This window comes from Festucalex cinctus, chromosome 9, assembly GCF_051991245.1.
Source record: "Festucalex cinctus isolate MCC-2025b chromosome 9, RoL_Fcin_1.0, whole genome shotgun sequence".
NCBI lineage: Eukaryota > Metazoa > Chordata > Actinopteri > Syngnathiformes > Syngnathidae > Festucalex > Festucalex cinctus.
Window position 1 is genome coordinate 8,074,170 of NC_135419.1, and position 25,651 is coordinate 8,099,820.

The 25,651-nt window shown below is 38.4% G+C and overlaps 1 protein-coding gene across 3 annotated transcripts; it reads right to left on the reverse strand.

The window, feature by feature from the left end:
* On the reverse strand, positions 1-24,619 carry LOC144025975 (putative methyltransferase NSUN7). 3 transcript variants are annotated; one of them, XM_077532398.1, is made up of 13 exons: positions 24,280-24,619; positions 23,173-23,503; positions 18,662-18,720; positions 15,330-15,457; positions 14,345-14,497; positions 12,840-13,023; positions 11,406-11,637; positions 10,877-11,020; positions 10,689-10,790; positions 8,452-8,587; positions 6,773-6,917; positions 2,175-2,376; positions 1-1,654 (listed from the first exon to the last, which is right to left on the reverse strand). In XM_077532398.1, exons 1-13 carry the CDS (start codon positions 24,499-24,501, stop codon positions 1,443-1,445), a joined length of 2,250 nt encoding a protein of 749 aa, XP_077388524.1. In that variant the 5' UTR covers positions 24,502-24,619; the 3' UTR covers positions 1-1,442. The 3 variants fall into 3 exon arrangements, with proteins under 3 accessions (XP_077388524.1, XP_077388523.1, XP_077388525.1); XM_077532397.1 differs by having other exon boundaries at positions 1-1,804; XM_077532399.1 differs by lacking the exon at positions 24,280-24,619 and adding an exon at positions 23,992-24,082 and having other exon boundaries at positions 1-1,804.
* Between the last annotated feature and the right edge of the window lie 1,032 nt (positions 24,620-25,651).

Sequence of the window (25,651 nt, forward strand, 5' to 3'; positions counted from 1 at the left end):
TTGAGATACGAGTTTGGGACCATGCTTGTAACTCAAAACAGTCATATCCTTTTTCTCCACACAAAAAACATTTTTTTTGTTTTTTTAAATGTAATAATAAGGAGAATAGCACTTGGTAGCATTACACTTTGTAAAAATGTTTAGGAACTCATTCAGACAGAGGACATTGAATAATAATAAAAAATAAATGCATTAATAATAATAATAATAATAATAATAATAATAACTTAAAATGTAATTAAACATTTTGTGCATCATTATTAAAAAAAATGTCTGCTTCTGGTGTGCCTCAATTGGCCACTTGGGGCAGTATAATAGAGTCGTGCACAAATGAAGAAGAGTTTCACAACTACTGTAACTTTCACAGATGATAAAGAATACATGCCTGAGCGTTGTTATATATTGTCCGTCTACATTTGTGTTCCATTGCCTAAATTGTTGTAACTGCATAGATACTATTCGTTAGCCTGTCTATGCTGTTTTGCATTGTTTATTAGCATTAAGCTAACTTAAGTCACCGTTTGTGGGTGTATGAAATCCACGTGCAATTCTCTTTGTAACTCAAGGCACCTCTGCATTTGGCTGGATGTGAAATATACTGCTTGCTTCCCATGTCTGTCATCGCACATGTTGAGTCAAACATACCACGCAAGTCAATGCACTTTCCATGCGGACAGTCAAAAGTGTGAGGTCACTGCTTTTAAAGGGCCAGCGCGTCAGCACCTGCACTCCACTCACAAACTGTGATTGTGGTCCGAATTGACATGACATCAGTCAAGAGAGGGGGATTATGCTGTAAATCATTTCAAGTTACGTCATCACATTTCAACAATGTAAATGTTATATGTTGTGAAAATAAAAAGGCATTCTCAAAAGAAAGAAAGGTGTTCTCTAAAAAAAAAATTACTACCACAAAGCTTCATTATTTCATCCATTGGTTAGCTTAACTCATTCACTTCCCTTGGCTCCCGGCTGTTTTACTGGATTTTGATTGGATTTTTCAAGGCCCACAGAATATCGTGTTCTATTGCTATCAAAACATGGAACCTACCAAAAGTAAGATTAGAGTCTCTTCTTTCATCAGGAAAAAAAAAGTATATGTGTATCTGTGTTTATTTTGCAGCAATTAGCATTAGAATATAGCCAAGTTTCATCATTATTCACAAATCTATATAGAGATGTGGGGAAACCAGCTTGTTTTCAACGTGGCCCTGGTTGATCTCTTATATTCTGCTGCCACCTGTTGGCCCTTTTTGTAATTACTAGCATTTTTTTAACCCATTCACTGCAGTTTAGAGCTTGCATCAAAGCTATGCTCTAGCATAAAAAAAACAAAAACGTGTTTTTGTCCCAAAAACGTATAAATACGTGTTTGGCACACTTAAAACATTTAAAATAGAACGTATTTATAAATTTTTGGGAGTAAATGTGTTAATATAAAATCAGATATAAAACTGTAGCTTATGTTGAGAGGCGGGTAACATCGGCGCCGGGGTCCTCCACTTGTGGAGTCGAGGATGAGGATGTGGCGGCTGGGGAAGTTGCTGAGGAGGCAGGACGATTACGGCGGGTTTCAGCACCAAATGATGGAGCCTCCTTGGACGGACTGCCGATGTCGCCGGGGTGATAGGGGCAGGCGCCGGACGCAGAGTGGCTGTGGAAGTCACAGAGTTCAAAACGGGGGGGATGATGTGTACTTTTAGGTTCATTTCTGGTTTGGGGGTTTCTTTCTCGTTTTCTCGGGTGCAGTGGGAGACGGAAATGGAAATCTGGGGTGCCTGTAAGCGCGGTTTGGGGGGAGTTTCTGGAAAACCAAAAGAAAAAAATAAATAATTCCAAAAGTGTCAAGGTAAAAAAAAAAAATGTCAGAAAAAGCTTAATTAAGGAATTTATTGGGTGTCAACCAGAGGCACTTGAAAATGGTACAATGTGATTGGTTAATTCTGTACATATTTATGAAGGTGTGCACACTTGTGCAACCACAATCTCAATTGTTAATATTTACTATTATTTCTACTATTTCAAAGAATAAGAAGGAATAAGTGGAGTACTGAACATCTAAATTCTGAACTACTAATTAACAAACATTTTACAGTTCATTCTTTTCTCATTAGTTGTTCCCTCAAAAAAATAAAAATTAAATAAATAAATAAGTTAACAATCACAAATCTTACCCTGTGGTAACTGTTTCTTTTTTTCACAAACTTGATGCTCGGGTAGCTTAGAGACGGTCACTTTGGTTGGCCTGACGGTTTTTCCACGTTGCTTCCTTCTGATTGGCCGGTTGGACCTGACACGCTCCGGTTTACGGTTGGCCAACACTTTGGCCTGCACGGCCTCCAATGCTTCTTCTGCCACATGCTCGGGCTGGGAAGACTATTAAAAGGAACACAATGTGGAAAATGTTTCGTACATGTAAACAAACAGAATCAGTCAGACTGGTTGTACAAATTATATCCATCTTGAGCATCTTGCTAAAAACAGCATCCATGTCGAAGAATCACTAATGAAGGAATACCTGCGCAATTGATCTAATACAATAAGAGCTGTGTTAAACGTGACATGAGACGACTCGATTGCGTCAAACTGGACTGCTACTGGATGGATGGAAGCTAAAATAAACTTGGAAAGTTGGTCAAGAGAAAAAATGGCAAATATACTTTTTTTTTTTAGTTGGGAGTGAGACCTCTGAATGGCTTGATATCGGCATGATAAGAAAAATGCTGCATAAATATGTAAATAACTCTTGATCCTTGGGGTATTTTGGCAAAATCATTTCACAGACATTAAGAGTAAGACACCACTACTTTGAATTCATGGAAAAAATGTATTAAAAATAAATAAATTGCATGCTATCTTATATCATAGTTTCTCCCTATACATGTTTATTCTACAGTCTTTAATTATTCATATATTTTTTTAAATTGTCTCCTGTGTGCTTTGACCCCTTTTGAAATCATCAATATAACCTTATCTAATCTTATGTCTCTTTTCAGTACTTTGTGGTGGGGGAAAAGTATAGAATTGTTTTTTTAAACTTGCACTTAAAACCATACAGTGACTTGAAACTTGGTGTCATTCAGACAGACGTGAGGCCATCAGCATTTGATGGCTTGACCTTTTTTTGTAAGCATATTATTCCCCTGCTGATGACTTTCCAATTGACATTGGAGCAATTTTGCAAAATTTCTGCCTGGCAAGTTTTTACATCCGAACTAGAGTTGAGAGCCACTTTGAGAAGCTTTATGGCCATCCAGAATGAATGAATGAATGAATGAATGAGTGAATGGGTTTTTATTGTTATTGCACTTGCACAAGTACAGAGCCACAAAACTGATAAAGGAATCCCTCCAAAAAACATGAAAAACAAAAACCAACAGGAGACAGGATGGAAAGTCCTGTCAGTTCTCGCTTTTCAGCATTCCAAGATCTTAGATAGGAAATGAAGACATTAGGGTTTTTGTTGTTGTCATTTTTCATACTTCTGTCAAATTTCTGACATTTTTGGCAATTTTATTGGTGTATGGTAATTTAATTTTTTTTTTTTGCCTCTCTTCTTCCTTTTTTGGACATTTTATGGCTATCATTTGACATTTTTCTGCCTTTTTTCCCATCAATTTTCTTACATTTTTAGCAATTTTGTGGACACGATATTTTGGGTATATCTTCTTTTGTTTATTGGACATTACATGGTTACTTTCTCAACATTTTCACTTCTACCTTTTTATTATTCAGTTCATTTCTGCTTCTCCTCTTCCTTTTTGGAGATTTTATGGTCACTTTTTGGACATTTTAGTTTTTTTTTTGTTTTTTGTTTTTTACTTTAACATCCACCACATGCCTCTCTTTTTCTGATATTTTTTGAATATTTAATTATTCATTTTTTATTTAATCATTAATTAATTTAAATAATTTTGTATCTTAAAAAAATATATATTAAAAATAAACAATATTAATTTCTCCTTTTTTTTTAATTTATTTATTTATTTATTTTTTAAATTAAGAGATCCACAGGGAGCCACATGTGGTTCCAGAGCCGCAGGTTGCCGACACCTCGTCTAAACGCTAGTTTTCCCATTGCATCTCATTCCATATTGTGTCCAGTCAGGCTTCTGTACAGCTTAGTTTGACGATAGCTTGAAACTGTTTCAATTAGCATTTAGAGTTAACGAAACCTGAAGAATTGCCAAATCCATAGTGACAGCCACAGTATGTAAATGTCACACTAAACACCCTTTCTTTCCAAAGAGCCCCTCCGCAAAGTGACAGCCGTGGGAGGTGCCGCCACGTCCTTGCTGCCGGCTGCAGGGTCACCTGCAGTCTCATCAGCAGCCCACACCGCTTCCATCAACACTTGAATAATTCACCACGGCGCACCACAGAGACTTGCTGCTTTTTTTGTTTTTAAGTGCTTGAGCTGACATGCAAACATGTAACGAACGGTGTTTGTGCAAGATGTCGGAAATGGCGGGTGAACGTGTATGTTTGTTTGTACTGTGCAATATATGGACACGTGTGAAGAAGCAGCCGAGGACGCACAGGTAAAGCGGGTTTAGAGGTACTACCGTGTTTGGTGCCCTGAACTTCATTGATGCTAACTCATTCAGACAGGGGACATTGAATAATTCAACAGACACGCTGCCTCGTCTTACTTTCTTCCCCCTCCTCGCCCCCACATAAATTTTTCTTCCCCCTCCATCTCCACCCACCAACCTCGGTAAATCGCTCACTTCCTCCAACATGGCCTGAGCTCACCCCAAGTAAAATGTTACACTCCGAATTATGAAGAAAACAACAAATTTGGGTTGAGATTTGCGCCACATTCCCAAGAAAATCTCCCTGTCTTTATTGTTCTGCATGGAAGGAACATAAAGAACTTAAATGGCCACATCCATGACAGCCCACGTAAGCCAGACAGCAGTCAAACACTTAGATAATTGCTATTTTTACAGCACTTTCACAGGGCCACAATAACTTTTGATTAGTCGAGTTTATTGCAGGTGTGTGCGCATGTGTGTGTGTGGGGGGGGGGGGGGGGTCGCTGTTTGAGGCACCACCACAACAGTTTGATTATCTTTTCATTCCTACCCATGGAGGAATAAAACATGATGGACGGTCCGAGAGGGGATTGCGCTACGGTGCGACGGAGCGCCATCGCAACCGGTGGGGGTAAAGCGGCTTACGGGGGAGGCTCTTGAATCGGAAGTACGTTTGCTAATGAGAAGGAGTAAGTCATAAATGTGTGTAATGTTGCGGATTAGGAAGAGGAGGATCACAGGTTTGATGAGGCCTGATGGTGCACCTTCACCAATCACTGCTACACCCCCTTACAGTGGTGCCTTGAAATGTTTCATTCATGCTGTGGAACTGCCAATTGGGAGTAAACATTTTTGACTGGAAAATACCTTTATTTGTAAATACGTGTAAACAAGTATGTGTACACATATTTAAATACATTTGAATGTACTTGTAGTAGGCTAAGTGCGAAAAACTTAACATCCCCCCCCCCCAATAATGCCAGTGGGTATTGAAATTAACTAAATAAATACATAAATGGAATTATGCAGGGGGAAATGCAGAACGGAACTCATGCACTGCAGACACAATAAATCATAAAAATGATGAATGAACAATGTTTACTTACTGTAATTATTTTTTTATTGTATAATGTAGGCTAACTGCTAAAAAAAAAAAAAATAATGGGTGTGCAAGGCAATCCCACACGGCATTATGGGAAAAATGCTACATTCAAAAGTATTTACAAATACATTTGAACGTACAGTACATTTGAACACATTTGTAAGTACGTTCGAGCATGTTTGCAATTACGTACTTGTGGGCTAAATGCAAAAAACTTTATTCTTGATGCCCCCACCCAAGAAAGTTGAAAAATACAAATGTAATTGTCCTCTCGTCAGCGTCAACTGGGAGTGGCTGTTCAATATCTACTCCTTTTTATTTTGTATAAGAAACAAATAATAGTCTATGTTGTTTTATTTTGGTCTTGTTAGCCGGCTATTTCCTAAGTCATATAGATGTCAGAGCTGTTGAAATGTGTTCGGATACAAGGCTCAAAACAAAAGGATTTCAATTGCTGCCCAATGCGCAGTCTGAGTCAAATCAGGATACAAACGTATATATGCAGAAATGGATTTTGTCTTAAACAGAATGGTTGAGAGCAGCTTTATGAGGCAATGAGAGTATCAATAAACTCTCAATTACCGGTGTTGATCAAATAAAAGCCTCATCAGACTCTCGGATACTCATTGTGGATCCCAGCATTCTTTTTTTTTTTTTTTTACAACATCCCTCGTTAATGTCTCAAACTATCAACTCAAAGACATGCTTCAGCCTCCCTCACTCCAACGTCTCTCATTACCTCCTCCCGTCCCCACATGCAGTACGTGATTGTGTTGCATAAAGCCGCCGGGACAATGCCCTCCTACAGTCTTTGATTCATTTTTTTTCCTCCCCTCTAAAGCAGAAATCATCCACCTTCACACATCTCACTCTTCCTCTCTGATTGAACCTGGGCAATTAATTCCCACACCACAACACATTCATAATATCATATATACATATGACTGACTTGGACTGTTAAGGTTTCAACATTCCTGCATGACCCCTCAAAAGGCCATCAAGTGCATGGTGGTAACACAGACAGACTCTGTCAATCTCCCGATTGAACACTCTCATTTAAAAAAAAATAAAAATACAGCGGTGCCTTGAGTTAGTTTTTTGACTCAGTTAAAATGTGAAACAAGACGTTTACCTTTACTTTCACTTCTCTGATGAGAACAGCCAGGAAGCAACCATTACTCAACTCCGATGGCACCAACCTGAAGAAGGAGTCGTTTCTTATTTGTCTTTCACGACCTCCTGCATGGTCAGGGGAATTATACAGGGCTTGGTTTTGTCTTGATGAAGAAAATACAAAAGAGGAGGAGTTAGAAGTTAAAAGTAGAAGTTTTATTCCACAATAAAACTACACTTACTCAAATGCAATTAACTCATTCACTGCCATTGACGGATAAAGACGTCAAATGATACATTTTTGCTGGGCTGGCAGTGAATGTGTTAAACCTAACTAGTAAACTACTGTACATCTGCATCATGAGTAACACTATATGAGACAAAACATGGCACAGATTGGTAAAATCCTTTTAAATCCAAAATATTGCTTCAACAGTAGTGGGAAAAAAACAATACCAGTAAGACAGTCATTCTACTAGTGCACTGAATTGCCTGACATCATGTGTACTATTACATGGATCTTAAGCTGGATATCAAGGCTAATACTCAAATATTTTTAAAGAGGAAATCAACCTTAAACATTTCTTGACAATAATATGTCATATGTGACCTCACTAGTCTAAACATGACATTCTGATTAATATTACATTTGTGCAATATGAGTAATGCAGCAAAATCCAGCTGTTTTTAATCCATCTCAGGGGTTGGCCATTTTGCCACTTGCTGTCGAGTGAAGATGACATCACAGTTGCTCTGGGCTCAGGCAACGACCAATCACAGCCCACCTGTTTTCTGATGATGAGCTGTGATTGGTTGTTACCTGCAACCTGAGCAACTGTGACGTCATTTTCACTTGACAGCAAGGGGCAAAATGGCCGCCTTCTGATATTGATAAAAAAACTGCTGGGGTTTGCTGCTTAATTCATATTCTACTAACACAACATTAACTAAAATTCCGTATTTAGACTAGTCGTGCTGGATAGAACATGTTATTGTCAAGAATTTTTGAGGGGTTAATTTCCCCTTCATGGAAAGCCTCACACGAGATTGAAATCAACTAGTAGAACAACTACTGTAGGCTACTTGTCAATGTTTATGCAAAATGTTGCACCTGATGAGAATTACTAGCACTACTATTGACAATATAAGATTCTAATAGTTAACACCTGGTGCTTTATTTAGTTTAAAGGCCAAAAGTTCTACTAGCATGCCAAAATTATAGTCTAAAAGTACTGTTGAGCTGTTTTCAAGTTCCACAAAAAATGCTGCCTGTGGGTAGAAAGTCAGTTGAATCGATCACAAAAAAAAAAAAGTTTTGTTTTATTCAATGCAGCCTTGGGCATTTCCCGCAAAACGTTAGCTGACAACACAGACGAGTCAGTCTACAAAAAAAAAAGAAAATTTCCGCATTTATGTACTGCCAACAATAAGAAGGTCAAGCAAAACTAATATACAGTATAAATAGTGTAATCATATTTCAAAAGGTGAATCTGACTAGAGATGTATTCCGCCCTTTTCACTGCCTTTTAAAAGCATGAGGTTGCACCTTTCAGTTCATGCTGGAGGTGTTGTGAGATTTTGACAGAAGTCTACCTGGAGGGAGGCGAAGACCTCAGCAGGCTGACAGCACAGCAAACACATTCTGAAGGAGAGAAACGACGACACATGCAGAGAGTCTGCTCGCGAACTCAGACTGACCTCAACTCGTTTTTTCCGAGCCGCCATTCCTGCTGCGGCATCACGTTGGCCTGCTCGATGGCCCTGGTCACCACCTCCTCGTTCTCCTCTGGGCGTAACGAGCAGGTTGCGTAAACAACTGCCAAAACTTTGGGAACTATAACAATACAAAAACGACATGCATTATTTCTGCAAATTAGCCCGATGAGTGGATGCAAGGTTGAGTCTATTCATTGGAATGTGTGTTTACCTTATTTTAAAGGGAGAGTTTACACATTTAGGATTAAGGAATGAGGAGCAACAACCAATCAGAGATCAACGGGCGTGGCTGATGTGTTCATCATTAGCAAAGTGAGGCTACATTCAAATCTTGCTAGCAGTCTGCCGCAAAAAAAGAGAACATCTACAAGCAACAAATATGCTCCCAAAACGTTTGTAAATGCCTACAGATGCCACAAGATGGCAGCAACGAACTGAATGAAATTCCTCAGTTTATTTCAACTTGGCTCATTGACAACAAGATGGTACCAGATGCAGACAAAGTAATGTTTTTATGACTATGAGGACGAAGAAGCAAATTGTTTTTCAGCAAATGACAGAGGATTTTTAGTTCATATCGCAGGACAAAAATGACTGGCCAACAAACTCATAAGTCAAGGCGCTCCTATCTCAAGGGTACCGCTGTAATTTTTGTACATTTTCCTAACTTGTCATGGTATTCTTCATCCTTGTAAGTTCTAAACTCCTTCTCTTAAACTGAGTCCATTCGATTGACGTGAAAGGCCTTCGAAAACTCAAATGTGTGATGGAAATATTTTGGTATTTGTGTTTAGAAAAACATTAAGGGCACACAGAAGTGGGTGTTTGAGCATGACACACTGAAATGAGACCATTGACTCAACTGGACTGAGGCGCTCAATACACACCGAGCATTAATTAACAGCCCCATTAGAAAGTATCTCGACGAGCAGAAATGTTAGGGCGGGCTGATCGATGGCGGCAGGATGCGCGCGGAATGCTTTCATGGCCGCAAAAGAAAAGAGCCCACCTGCTTTATTAATGACACAAACAAAAATAAACTATTTGAGTGTAACAAATGAGCATGGGTCAGATGCATTCAAGTGAATGGGACATGAAAATCGGCACATCTTCATTTTCAGATCTTCTTTCTATTCCTTTTATCTAAACATACTTTGCATGCACCAATGGTTTCGAGCGAGTCCTTCTTCCATATTTTAAATTTTAAATAGATTAATGAGGGGAGCCTCTTCGTTTGGCCCGGAGTTAGCTGTGTTCCCTCTCACAATGGGGCAGAACGGGGCAAATACCTTCTACTATCTGTGCTAGTCTAGTCTTTTTTTTTTTTTTTTTTAATCATTTTTTAACATTTCAGTTTTCCTGTTTTTGGGGGAGATTGTGGCTAAAACTGTTCCACTTAACACTATAAAGCCAAACGTATATTTGTCCCATTAAAACCCTAACGTATATGATCTGACACATGCATTACATGGATAATCCATTAGAGGGCAGTATCACACAGTTGACCTTGCAGGATCGCCCCGATTGAGAAAGGAGATACACCTATTCTTATTAATAGTGGGGAATGTTCTTTCTGATTTTTGGAAATACGATAAAATGTTTCATATGTCTGTTTACTATTATATTTTTGAGAGTTATAAATGTACCAATTTAAAGCATTGTGACCGGATGTATCAAATATGACACAAATCAAAAGTCATATGTGGAAGTTGATTTTCAAAAAAAAAAAAAAGTTTGTTTCTTCAAACGGACCAATAAATATTCTTATTCTTATAAATTTTCATATATTTCATGGTTCGGGATGTACTATGTAAAAACTTCAACTTAGATTTAAATCTTCCCTTAAGTCCACTTTGATTTCCTTTACTGTGTGCAAACTGAATGAACTTTCTGAGAGTATAAATGCCCGACAACCAAAACAATAAAAATGCTGTTCAATCAACACCTCCCTTACGGTGTCACAGAGCAGCATTTTTTGATACAACTCTTAGATTTTGCAATGTATGCAATGAAACATGGATGCTGACCAACATTTGCATATCTAATTAAGGACAGACAATCTCCCAGGGACAGCATATGCTTGCTCTATTAGTATGAGATTAGATAATTAGGCACTCAGTCAGAGAGGTGAGCGAGGCTCCACACAGAGCTCATGCATGTGGTGCTTTTGTGTCAGCGTGTGTGTCTCAGCATGATAACAAGCCGGTTACGACACTCACACTTTAATGCATGATCAATATCTTCCCTCTGCTGTGCTATCAGGGCTTCCAGCTTGCTCTGGGCCACAGAACCCTGGGACAAGTCCTGCAGCAAGCCGGCGTCTGAATGTAACAAACACGGAAAATGACTTTTTGGGTTCAGTGTGATGTGGTTTATGAGGAAAACACACACGCACACGCTAAAGTACCTCGGTTTTCTTGTAGCATGAATTCAAGCGGATTACTGACTGCAGACAAGGAGCAGTTGGGAGTCAACAGGATAACACGCACTTTTGCAAAACGTTTGTCGCCACTGACGAGAGACTGAAACACCTCGTTTATCAGCTTCACATCTAAAAAAAAAAAAAAAGTAAAGGGACAAGATTACTTTAATTTGGAGACAATCACAAGAAGGAGTCATGCAATATAATCTATAACAAGACTTAATTCATTTCAATTCTGATTTTCAATTTTTCAGGTTTGATGTTTTAAAGTTTTAAACTTGTACGACCATCAGACAGAATTTCATGTGAACGACATACATTCTTTGAATCTGCAAGCTGAGTTTGAATCAAGAGATATGATTTAATGTAATAACAAAATGATGTTAAGGAAGTCAGCTAATCAAGAAGCCAATATGTTCTTAGTCAGAAATTGCATACACGTTGATAAAGATAAATTAAGAGCTAGCCACCAACTACAAGACATGGCAAGACATCCATCCATGGTAATGCCTACTCTTGCAGCCCATGTGGGCGATGACTTGCTGCATCGCTTCCCTCTGAGCGTCTGTAAGACCACTGACACAAGCAAGGACTCTGGACTTGTTGTCATTGGCTTTGTGTTTCTCCTGAATGAGTGAGGCCACGTGGGAGACAGTGTAGCCAGAGAAACTGCCCACTATGAGGACGTCCCCGTCGTGTGGTAGCAGGGAGATGGCCACGTTCGGGGCCAAGCTGCAAGACTTATCCTGCAAACAAATACAGAACCAGTGAGACATGAGCAAAGATACAATAAATAAACAGGAAAACTGTGTAATAGAAACAGAGAAAGAGAGACAGAGTGTCATTCCAGAGATGGGCAACAACATTTTTGAAAAAGCTAAATTTTATTTTTATATTTGTTTTCATAGTAAGAAAACATCTTTGAATTTGATTCTTTCAGCTCAAACTCAACACTACCCTTTTTTATATAAATTTTGTCATATGTACCACTATTTTGCTGCGTTAATGTTAGCATTTATGCTCAATAGTACATGCTAGCTAGCATATCATAGCTATTATGCTAACTGGTCAAGAACAAGCTAAATAATAATGAAATACTTTGGGTTGATTTAGTATGGGTGAAACACCTCCATCACAGCTTGAAAATATCTGTCCCTTGGATACCAAATTAACTTGATGATGTCATTTCCGCTGAGTCACGTAGCTCACTTTTTTTCTGTCTCCCTAGCTAGATTTAAAAAAACAACAACAACAACTTCAGAGTATAATTATTTCAATTTCAAACTTGTCTGTGATCAAACAAAATTGTTTTAACAATTACAAGGACGACGTTAAAAAAAAATGGACAAGAGGTGGTATAAACTAAGCCATTTTAGGGTGTTTATTTTGCATTTAATCATATTGATGAATCACTTCAATTACAGTAACAGTAACATTTTATCGCAGGACAACTATAATTTACAGAAGTGCATGTGCATGGATTATTTGAAATTTAAATGAATGGTGGGAGAATATTTCATTTTTCTGGAATGGCCCAGTTACAGTCAAGATCATATATTTTGATAGAAAATAATAGTTCGATGATCTCTGACATTTCAAAAGAAAGACAGGCAGGACAAAAACATGATGGAGACAAGGACATGTGATTAATAGTTTTTGTTTTGTTTTTGCAATTGAGAAATTGGTAAATGTTGGGAATGAAACAACTGTATTGTAGTGAAGCACCCGAATGTGACAGGAGATTTGTTATGGCTCAAATTGAAGCATGATATGATGTGAGGAAGTGATGTGAAATATTACAGTAGTTTCCGGGCAAACTCATCTTGGTTGGCATGAGGGATTGCATGCCGCTTTGTAATCAGTTTGAGACATAAGCTATAAATATCAGGGGACACTGATGCCAGGCTGCAAAGATCCTCGTGTGTGTGTGCGTGTGTGCGCATTGAACCTGCATGATGAGTTTGCGGTTGTGAAGCAGCTTGGTGGAATCCAGCCTCGCTTTCATTTGAGCGGGGAATACCAGCACATCCTCACAGTCGGGATCCTGGCAGAAGGTCTGCCCTTCCAACTGCCTGACCAAATTCACCTGGGAGAGGCCCGCACTCGTCAGCACATTTTGGATCTCATCCAGACTGCAAGCGAAGTAGTATGGATAGGGGGTGAGGAAAAGATGGTCGGTGGAGGAGAGAAGATACTTTATGGGTCGTTATCACAAAAGCAGGGTTATTATATTTTTGGAATTTTTAATTTTAGTTAGTTTTGATTACAGTTTGAGTTTTGCTCTTTAAATTAAGTTAGTTTTAATTAGTTTTCAGGGTAGTTCTGAGTAGTTATTAATTATTTAATAAATTCTTAGTTTTAGTATTAGTTTTTTTTAAAAAAATTTTATGTGTATTACTTGTGCACAATATTTAAAAAAAAAAAAAAAAAAAAAAAAACACCATGGGAGGGTTGTCATCAGAAGGTGCTTTTCTATTGGCTGTTGCAAGATGACATCACTTCTGTGTGACACACTTTCAACACTTTCACTTTCTTTATTCCGGTTAATATCAGAATAAATATAATATTTAAAATCCTCCCGAAAGGCTCATGCATTAAATTAATTGCCAAAGACTAAAACGAAGGTTATTTTTGCTGTAATTATATTTAGTCTTGTAAACATAAAATGTAGTTTCAGTTATTTTTCTATTTTTAAAAAGCATTGTCGTTTTTATTTTATTTTATTAACAAAAGTGTTTTTTTGTTTTTTTTTTGTTTTTTCTTTGGTTTTAGTTAACTAAAATAACCTTGCACAAAAGCGTAATATGTTCCAGCTGCCTCCCACATGGAAAACTAATAAATAAATAAATAAATAAATAAATATAATGTTATACCTGGGATCTACATCTTGAAGCCTCTTTTTTTTTTTTTTTAGAAATGTTCTTATTTGCCAAACTGTTGCTTGTTGTGAAGTCATTCGAGATGAGTCCACAGTCGCCACTTTTCAAAAATGTTGCTGCCTAAATTGCCCTCTAATTCCAGAGTGATATATAAGACAATAGAAATGCTGTGTGGCCTTTTAAAAGGACTTTATATCTGTCTTATGTGCTGTCAAAAATATTAAGAGACGCACACGTATTGGCACGCATCCCAGGTGTGACCTTTCCGATCTCAGAGCTGGCTGAGGGTAGCTGCTGATTGAATCTGTCCTCAGTGGGGCGATTTACACCTGAGTGCATCAACCCTGTCCAGAAGACACCTTTGTATATTGTAAGGCAGCCACATACACTCGCCTACACGCAGTTTAATTGGGTGTCAGCTGGACACCTGGGCTATAAAATACAAGGAATCTCTAAAGTCTGCATGCAGTGGCAAAAGGAGAGTTACTATAGTGCGCAACTATTCAACTCCTCAGCGGGAGTGCATAAGTGTGTAAAGGTTCAGTATATGTGTGCGTGTGCACGTGCCGCTGACCTGCTCCTCAGTGTGTTGACCCATGCATAAAGAGGAAGCCTGTTGGATCTCTCCTGCTTCACCTTCACACTCTCAGGCAGGATGCAGTCAATGGATGAAAGGTCACGTTTGATTCTATATCGGGCCAGTGAGGCTTCCAGCTTTGTTTTAGACCTGAAAACAACATGTAGTACAGTACACAGTTAGAGAGTTTTTTTTATTTTTAATTGTTCATCTTTACTTGGACTGAATGATTAATCAAATTCAAATCAACATCATGATGTAGTAGTATGCACTTTTCAAATCACAAAAGCTGTCATTTAGGGGACAAAAAAACATTTATTTTAATAAAATGGTGATAGTATTTTTTTTAGTAAGTAATTATTTAATAATAATATTTTAAAATAAATTTAAAATATATACATTACATATAAAGCAAATGTAATTATATATATATATATATATATATATATATATATATATATATATATATATATATATATATATTATACTATATATTACATTTCTTATAATAAAATAAAAATGTAATAATAATAATAATAATAATAATAATAATAATAATAATAATATAATTATTATTATTATATTATTATTATTATTATTATTTATATGTAAGTAAATAACTTCGGTGCTTAAAGTGACAGTGTGTAGAATTTATTGCCATCTAGTGGTGAACTAATACAATACAAGTGCATACATTTTGAAGCACGCACACTACGGTGCCTCAGAGAGACAACATTTTGCAACCCTACCACCAATTACTACTTTCACAACATAAGATGGTGGCCAAATATTTCAGCCTCCTGTAAGGCGCGGCACGACCTATGTAATATAGTGTGAAATATGAAATATAAAAAGTTGAATCGATGGAGCCATAGATGACCTTTTATAGTACTCTATGATTCATATTTGCCTTGCGATCGGCTGTCGATCTGTTCCGGCTGTATCCCGGGATCGTCTCCAGCTCACCTTCTTCATTCCCTACCTGATGAGATAGTTCTCCACATCTCTGACTTCCTGTATGGATTCATCCCTCGTGCGGTCCTGCGGGAAGAACTTCCTGTCCTGGAAGTCGTAGAGCATGACGGCAAAAAGGCTCATCTGATCATCGGGCTGGAGGAGAAAAGCAACACATGCTGTTATTTGCTGAGGGGAGGGAATGAATAAAGCATGAGGATGTCTGGAGACTTCTGGAACCATTAAGGGGCACAATATCATGTTTGTATATGCTGGGAGCTCAAAGCACCAAACTTGGCATCGTAACAGTGAAATATGTATATGCATTTCCCAAGAAATGGGAGCACAAGTGGCAAGATGGTCCCCACTGTAATTATAGCTCCAAAATCTAGATCTATGCATTCTAATTCGACTGTAGATTTGTATATTTCAAGTTGGGAGTGACACCTGCAATGCCTTACTTTTCCATATCCATACCAACTTTAATGTATTCGTTGCTTGCGCACATCGCCTATAGTCCTTCAGTCGACTGAAGTAATCTATCGTAAATAAAATGACATCGCCTTGCCAATGCATTTATCCAAAGCAACTAGTAATAAAACATCTATAAAATACTTTTTCCGTAAATCAAGTACCACTTGTCCTTTAGCAAGTTTAAATCTTTGGCTGTGGGAAAATTCCCAGTCATGATGTTGCTGGACAACAGTATCCAACTAATGTGAAAGTGGCTAAGTCACCTCAGCAACAGCCCAAAAGCAAGATAGGCGGTTCCTGTCACTTATGTTGATTAATTATTTTTTAGATTTACAATTATAACAAGTGCTATTTTTAGTACTAGAGCAAGAGAGTCTGACCTGTTTTTTTTTTTTGTTTTTTTTTTAAAGTAAGTAAGCTAAGTATTTATACATATTTGAGCAGGTGAATTGCAAGTTTCGCAAAATTGCCATGCCAGTATTTAAATAATATAACATAACACTATAGCCTACAGCCAAACTTGCATGTCAATCTAAATATGGTAACATAATTAAAACCATCACAAGAAATCGTCACATAAGTTCAAGGACATAAAATAGAGCAGTGTATGAGATTAATGTTTCACGTGGTTCATTTCACACCGAGTGTGGGGCTATTCCTGCTTAGTCCCTCGATTCGCCATTGTCCTTCAGGCTCTTTCAATTCTCCCCAGGATTTAGGGTTAATTTTCTCACTCCATTGTGATCAAGAATGCCAGAGGCTTTTTTACAACCCAAACTCTATCTATACCGCCTTTATTCTCCCTTTCCACTCCCACCCCAGTAGTACCCTGATGTACGTCACTTTTTTACCCGCCAGTCTGCTGCCATCGCCTCCCGTCTCCATCAAGGTTGAACTTTATAGACGCCAGTAGTGTAAAAGAAGCTCGGAGCTATTTCTAAAGTGTGTCTCATTGTGGCTTAGCTTTACTGTCTTGCTTGAAGGATGCAGAGTAACGATCTGCACCGCAATACGCAGGAAGAGAAAATTCACAAGGCGTGTGAGAGTGTTTGTCTGATCGGATATTCATGGATCACAGTACACAATGTGGGCAAAAGTATTCAGACAGTTGGATGTTATCCGATGCCACTTAGGGGTGAATATTTGCGAGTGTTGGTGAAGCTAGCGAATGTGCACTCCCGTAAGGGTTTGTACAAGGTTTGCAAATGAGGTTTAATGTTTTTTATTCTCGCAAGTAAACTTGGCATGCTCACAATTTCCTTGTGTAAAGAAAAAAAACATTCAAACTGTTGTGAGAACATTTAGAGAACGTTTAAAAAATGTTGTGACCTTGAGCAAATCCTGACGCAAAATCAACATTTGCTTACGTTGCAAATGTTCGCTCCTCAGTGGGATACGGGCTTCACAAGAAGTGAAAAATGGAAGAAAATATGGAACTATAGCTATAAAGAACCACACTCTTTTGGGAAGACTTTCTAATTTGGGGTATTTTACTTTTTCAGCAAGTAAAACTTGATGTCATTTATGCTGAGTCATGTTGTTGCTAAACCATTAGTTTCTTCTAGCTAGCTAAAAATGTTTTAGTCACAGTGTGTATGTTGAGGAAGAAATCTTCAGGGAATAATTACTATTTCAAAATATGTGTGATAAAACAAAATGTTTTAAGAACTACAAAGTAGGCATAACAAAGTCAAATCAAATAAAGCTGATTTAACGCTTATTTTAGCATCTGCTAAAATTGAAACGTAACCTGCATGGTCATTGTTTACAGCTTGAAATTTCACGGATGGACCGTCAGTCCTCCAATTCTGGAATGACCCATATAAAGTATTGTTGTATGTGTGCTTCCGAAATACACCATCATCAAAATTCACGGCAGCTCCATCATCTAACACATCTTGTCTATGTTGCCCTTTTCTGGCTCACTACACATCTGCGTGTGTTTTATTACTACCCAAGTTCTCAGAACAAGAAGAAGCCTTCATCTTCTCCTGGCATCTTTTACGAGTAGTGTAAAAAGTAACTTCATGACAATCTCCTCCCGGGTATATGTCTTTGTTGAAACGACAGCACACAGTAGTGATGGGCGGGATGTTCATGTGTGTGCTGGGACTTTAAAAACACTGAAATCTCTCTAAAGTTCCACACTTCAATTTTCGACAGATATGGTGAAGACTCACAGTAGAAACATGCCAAAATTCTACATCATATGAGAGAATTTTTATTTCATCATGACATTAATATTAATAGTGTAGCTACTAGCTGTCCCTAAGCTCAATAGACGGTGCTTCACTTTACATGCAGATTGGAAACAATAGACATACATATCTAATGTATCTAATATACAGCTCAGTTCTGGTTTGGTTTGTCATGACATTCGAGACTTTTGCATGCACGTTATGTAAATCCATCCATTGTGTCCTGAAGCTCTTCTTTCCAAAATCTCAGCGACCTCTCAACCCATGTATGACATTGCCTTGGAGCAGTGCATGTAATTTACAAATCGTAAGTCATTTGAGACCAATTACTCCAAAGAGCAGACTGTCATTCAGGAGTGACAGAGCACATAAAAGACACTCAGTGCTTTGTAGGTGGATAAGATATGAGCGGGCGCGTGATTGCAATACATCAATATCACTGTTGGTGATTAGAGGCTGGAGATCGGAACAAAGAGCGTGTGCAGCGTGAACAGCAGGACATGAATATTGGAGAGAGCTGTGGAAAGCCTCGCTTGTGAGCTCGGGAGTGAGACTGTGAAATTAAGAATGCTACACGCAAGGGGGAAATAGGCCAAACTAGAAAACTGAATGGATTGATTTTTCATAGAGAAATAAAGGTTAGGATTGTGTGTGTGTTCCAAAGTTGTCACTGGAAGCATTCACTTACTATTTGGTGGGAGATGAAAGAGCCACCGTCACTTATGACGTCCTCGAACAATTCTTGATCTGCGCAAAAACAAATACATCATGTTAACGTATTGTATGTATTGCATGTATTGCTCAATAAATCTTGTTGTTGGCTGTTTCCTTTAAAGACTGTGATAGACACAAAAGTCACATTATCAGCTTGTGGAATGTTTAATTAATATAAACAACAGATGAATGGCACATATGAAGGAGAAACGAGCGTCAAAAGAATAAGAGCAATGCAGGCTCCAGGAGACAAATCCTCTAAATGCTCCTAATTTAATTAGAAAACACAATTCAATTAGACCAGGGTTCATTTCCTGTAATTAAACACTTATTTGGATCTTAATTAGACTTCATCTGATTCTTCATCTGCCTCATTTACTTCCATTTATTGTTTTTTTGTGGGTGACTTTGAAAAATCACACGCCCCGGTGGCAAAATTAAACAAATTACTTAAAAAAAACATTCATGACATAAGATATCAGCGTTTAATCAGCAAACCTGCTCTTCATCAGCTTTGACATATATATATATATATTTTTTTTATCTTTAGATTAACGGTCATTGTCCTTTTTTGTACCCAGCCTACTGCCTGAAGCTGGCTGGGATAGGCTACAGCACCCCCGCGACCCTGGCATGGAGTAAGTGGTAAGAAAATGGATGGATGGATATTTTTGTACCCACTTTTAGTCTTTTAACATAATTCACAGTTTGAACATGAACACTGCACTTAAAGGGTGTTGACAACCCGCCCCGCCCCCTCAGAAAAAAAAACACACTTTTGTCAAGCAGCACAGTCGTCGCAGCTTCACGCTGACAAATATTGCAGTTTATCACTTATTTTTGATTTGCGCTTAATTGTACGTTACCAAAAATAAAATTTTAACTCAAAAACATTTGCTGTTATAACACCTTACGAATAAGTCGGCTACCACCATAGTCGCTATCGCTAACGTCGGTTTGTTTACAGTGCTAATTCTTGCTTAGTATTGCTTGTGCTGCTATTTTGTTGAAGCTGAATATGCGATCTCTGTGACATCTTACCAATTTTATAATTAGATGTGGGGAAAGATTAACAAAGTTAAGCCACATTCAAATCTTGCTAGCAATTTTAACACTGTAAACTCTCCATTTAACTCTCCTCTTAAATACTGTACAGTGAAATCAAGATTTACAAACAGAATTCATTTAGAGACCTTTGTTTGCGAACAAAAACAGTTTTTGCTCATTCAAGTTCCAGAACCAAGTCACATCCTCAACACTTTGAGAACCATTGGCTACCATTTGAGGAAATACGATTCTCCTAAAACAGCTCTACGGGGCAAGTTTATATGATAACTAAATCACTGCTCTGTATTAAATATAAAATATATATTGCCAGCAAATAAAAACACCCCCAACCCCTAATGGAAGTCACCATTGGGGAGACATTACAATTTACAGTAGTAAGCATTATTGCACAGATAAGCCCGTAGGATAAAACCAATAAATGCACAGTGATCCGATTGGGAGTCGTCATGCTTGGGGGGGTTGGAAGCCACATGCCGTACAGACACACAGCACGTTGAGGAAAATATAACAAATATTCATCTATTAATCATTTACAACATTTACAAATCAGGCGCTGACTGTAGAAGTTCGCATAGACCACAAACTTGTGACTGATGTGGTCAAACAAAACCTTTAAGTCTGGCCAGTTTCCACGTCGTGACACCTGACTGCGCATCAATCAAGCAGAGGAGCAACCCAAAAAAAAAAAGGCACATGCAATAAATTACCCATCATTATCACCACCTCTAAAGTGCAACTCAGTCTGCAATACTGAATGTTTGCTGGGGCATACTATGTGGCACTAGTAGTCGTGGTCAAGGACACGCGCACACACAAAAAAAAAAGAAAAAAAAAAAAAGAAAGTATTTTCTCTTCATGCTCTAAATCCAGCCCGACACAAAGTGGTCTAAAGAGCGTCTCCAGTCGCAATACGGCAGCCGCAGTCATGTGACAGTTTTGGGCAGAAATACTCAGAGGGGTGGAAAGAAGGAACAAAATGTAGCTTGGTGAGGAAAGAAGTGGGCCAAAGACAAGGTCAACTGCATACATGAATGAGATCAGTGATTGACCGCTTCATACAGTTTATTTTCAATGCACAGTATGTTGAGTCCATTTTCACCTCACAATAATTGTCTATATCAAATGATGAGTTACACATCTTGAGAAAAACGTATAACCATTCTCACGTTCATAAAATTAATCCTTTGTCACTGTTTCAAAAAATGGGGTGTTTATTTTTTGTTACTTGTTCTGGTGCAGGTCTTCCGCCTGTTTCAAGGCACCCTCTGACCTCTACATGACTTCTGTTTCTTATTTTCAGTATGTATCATCATTCTTTCGCTGTTTTACTCTTGCGAAATACCCTCAAGAACCTTTAAAGGCCCACAGGTGCGTGTTTCTGTGGGAACCTATGCAAATGCACACAGACAGTTCAAGGGACTGTTTCAAATTCACTCTCTCTCTCTCTCTCTCTCTCTCTCTCTCTCTCTCTCTCTCTCTCTCTCTCTCTCTCTCATTAATGCTACACTTTGTTATATCGCATTTCGGTTAAATATTTTGTAAAATTGTGAGTAAGGCACTGTCAAGAAGAACATTAGGAACTCTCTTGCTTTTAACAGTTGTAGTCTGGGAAACTGTTGAGGAAATGTCAACATGAACATGAAGCGACTGTCACCTATTGACCGTGCAATCACAGTGACAGATTCCGCTAATACAGAGATTACTGGACTACTTTTTTCTTTAGAGCAGATAAGAGAACTAATCAGAGATCAATACACGAGCTCAATGGCATTTTGCTATTTTGCTGCAGAAGCGTTTCTTCAAGTTAAGAACTGAACTCAGCTCATTTTTTGGGGATCAACCCCTCTAAAGATCGATGATTAGCGCATTAGCACATACGCTATATGGGCATGATGATGATGATGATGATGATGATGATGATGATGATGATGATGATGATGATGATGATGATGATGATGATGATGATGATGATGATGAAGACAGTGCCCGGCCATTCATCTGCCACTATCCCTTGAGCATTAGCGCACAATCATGCCAGAAAAACAAAATGGCCGTCTCGAAACTGCAAGCACAAAATTGACCCAAATGTAAGATGAAGGCAAACTAGTCTCTTATTGGTTATTTAAATGAAACAATGAGGAGCTGTGTCTCTTTTTATTTAAGAAAGAATTGATGATTGATGCAATTTTCACGACAATTGTAGTCCCTAATGGCTTGTACCTGATTTACAAGGAAGGAGCATCCCAGTACAAACCATTGGGAAGATCCTCCTGGGTGTATCACAGCATGCACAATGAATCAAATCCTTGCGCTCTCACTGTATCTAGGTCATAGTATACATTTTTTTTTATAAACTGCTCAACAGTGGCTTCTCCTTACTACTACAGTGTACTATGTGTTATCGTAAGAATGGGTACAATTTACAAATGAGCCTATTTCCATTCCCATAAATGTTACATGAGCACAAGAACTTAGCAACATACAAATCTATTTAGCTTATGAATAAGACATGGTGATTATATTCAAACTGTTCTTAAATCATTTGTTGGCGGTCTGTAGTTGAAATCATAACATTGCCTGGCCAATCCTCCACGAGTGTAAGTACTATGACCTGCAGTGTTGCACTAATCTGTGTCGGTGACACATGGCGCCGGGGCCTTCGTTGATGGATGCTCGGCCATGATCTGCATTAACTGTGGGACTTGTAGGCCCCCAGGCATGTCCTGCTTCAGTGGATGGATAGCGAAATGGAGGCAAATCATTCACGACTATGAGGGTGTTCCCGATACCCGCATGACCTCTCCATCTACTACAAACACATTAATCGATTCCAGACCCCTAGCCGGCTCACCTTCCCATCCTTATCACCATGGTGATTACACACGAGTGTGACTTCGGCCAGCAGGACCCCACCCTCCTTGCAGATAACACACCATGAGACAAATCGATCTGAAGTGTCCCATGGAATTCCCCCTGGTGATTAGAGCATTCCCCCTCACTCCTTGTGGCCCTTCATCCGTCAAGGTGCATCCAATTCTACTTGTCAAATTGATAATTAACGGCGTTGATACTGCAAATGGTGAAAAATGTGTCAGCATTTCACGCTCTCCTAAATGGTTTGTAATATAATTGCTTGTACAGTGCTTGGTTTTTTTTTTTTCTCCTGTCAGTCTGTGGGTGCATGTAGACAAACAACCATTGAGACCTAAATGAACAACTCAAAAACATCAGTGAACCTAACATCAATATTTTGATATATGGTAGGAAAGCCAGAGTACTCAGAGAAAACGGACACACGTATAAAAGCAATATTATGATTCTACAGAGGAGGGCTTGAGCTGAGCAGTCTCTATGAGAAACGAAAGTCAAAGTCTCAAGTAAGGTTTTTGTTGAAGAATAGCTTGAAGCGTCACTTACATCTCAGTGCATTGAAGGCCAGTTCATAAGCAGGACGTAGCATCTCGTCTTTGACTTGTGGCAAAGGCAGCCCCCTTCCTCCGCCGTACCTCACCAGCTGGCGGGCCGCAGGCTTCTCTTGGTGGCTATTCTGGAAAATGACGGATGCCAGCAGGTAGACACCGTCTGAGAAAGCAGATTGACCTTGGCTGGTGGACGGGGGCTCCAGGAGAGGGTCCGGGTCACCGTCATGTTGGGAAACGGGTTTCTTTGTTTTCCATTTAGAAGCAATACAACACTGTCCGCTGTTTAATTTTGTCAATGTTGTCTCTTTTTGTGTTTGCAAAGACATCTGAAATCACAACAAAACAGTGGTACTTATTTTACATATTTTAGATACACTACAGTAAAAATGAACACATCGGTCTTAATTGTTTTTCCTGCCACTATATGTCGCTGACATAGATAGATGATCTAAGATACATTATTCTCAGCCCATTTAGGCACCGGGTAAACTTGGATAATTCCTGTGGCACACCGGATGATTTTTCATAGTACACTAATTAGTGATTATGAATTACTGCAATTCAAATATAGACTATTGTACATATTAGGTGAGATCCATCACTGTACTACCAATATTGCTGTTGACAAGAGTATACTTCCAATTTTACAAATATTATAACATAGTTTGACTAATTTATTATTATACCACATAGACTAGTTAGTATAACTAAATGTTGGACAACCAAATAAAGAAAATAACTTAGAATTCCATTTTTGGGAGTAATTTATTCAACAACACCAGCTAAGGTGAACTTTATACATGAACTCGTTTACCTTTCTTCACGGCAGTGAAACTTAGCTGACTAAAATGATGGATAGCCAGCTGTCCTGAAGTTTAACGTAACTTAGGTTTGCTTTAACACTGATTTTATGTTACGCTTGTTGACACAATACACGCGGATCCGTGCTTGCACTGACGCGCCACCATCACCATGGCAACCACAAGCTCATCAAAGTCGCGTTCCCTCAAACTTTGTATGCGCCCCTTCGTGAAGGACGTTGGAGCTTGTTACCATTTTAAACAGGTGTATTGAGGCAAATGAGAAATAATGGTACACATACCTTAACGTAGCAGATGGCGTCCTCAAGCTTATTCCAAACTTCTGGAGGTAAGGCGGGTCGACTCGTTTCTGGGACGCAGTGAGAAGATTTGGTGCCCATGTGACGCAGTGGACTCAGGCGCCCCCTCGTAAACATCCCATAAACAATACACGGACCAACAAGTAGATGCCTTTTGGGCCCTTTTCTGCCAGATTGTAGCCTAAGTGTATCCTTTTTGATCATGTTTACATGGATTTAGTAGGCTATGCGATGGGCGTCTGGTGATTTTGTTGCAAAAAAAAAAAAAAAATCCATAACAATCGTAATAATTGGAATTAATAGTTGGAAAAATATATAATATAATTTAGGACCAACCCATTGTGTTACCATGAATGGTATTTCTACATGCAAAAAGTATTATTATTATAATTATAATTATAATTATAATTATAATTATAATTATTATTATTCATTAATTTCTTTATTTTTGGTAAAATACTAGTTACTCCAACTACCATTTTTTTTAAAAAAAATCCTTATTTTTAACATATACGTTCCTGGAGAAAGATTAATTCTGGTTCTGAAGAAAAGATACGTTACGCGGTGCATTCTTTTGCATCACTGTTGCCATACACAGCTTCAAACACATCACCGCTAGGGTAGGCGAGTCACCAGCAGCATGATACTACACGGCACTATAGCGCCCTCTGCTGTTGAATAAACACGGCGAAAAGAAAGCATAATGTGCGTTGATCGCTTTTATGGTAATTTAAGAATAATAAATAATTCGTTTTAACAAAGATTTTGACACAAAAAAAAACAACAAAAAAAAAAAACTGCTATATATTCTATTCAGTCATTATAGGACTCAAATTTCACATGCTTAATGTACAGCAGAGTGACGCAGCGGAAGCGTGCTGGGCCCATAACCCAGAGGTCGATGGATCGAAACCATCCTCTGCTAACCTTTACTTTTCGGGCGTTAAGAGGACAACACGAATTGGGAATTAGCATAATTGCATAACTGTAGGCCCTTACTTACTGTCACAGTATCAACTAAAAGATAAAACAAAAACAAAAAAAAAACGCAGTTTCTTCCTTTATGTCTCTATAAAATTCTCAGTAACCCAGGTCATGGTAATCTACAAAGGTTGAATCAAGGTGGCATTGATTTTTTTTTTTTTTCACGTTTTACGAAAATGTCCAAGTATAACTTAAGCAACTAACTGTAATGTAGGCTATATCTGCTTATATCGGCTAAATAAGTGTCTAAAACACGCACTCCTTCCCAATCAAAACCACTCAACCTCTCTCACACGCCCAACACTGTACTGTATTGTACTCGTATTAACATGCATGCTATTTTGGAGGAGGGTTTGTCACACTGTGTTCC

Excerpts from the sequence above, each read along its gene's own strand:
- LOC144025975 (XM_077532397.1), bottom strand. The coding sequence starts at position 24,501 with ATGATCAAAAAGGATACACTTAGGCTACAATCTGGCAGAAAAGGGCCC. Across the intron at positions 14,498-15,329 it reads GTGGAGAACTATCTCATCAG|GTCTAAAACAAAGCTGGAAG; the intron begins GTAGGGAATGAA and ends TGTTGTTTTCAG. Across the intron at positions 11,021-11,405 it reads CGCCCACATGGGCTGCAAGA|ATGTGAAGCTGATAAACGAG; the intron begins GTAGGCATTACC and ends TTTTTTTTTTAG.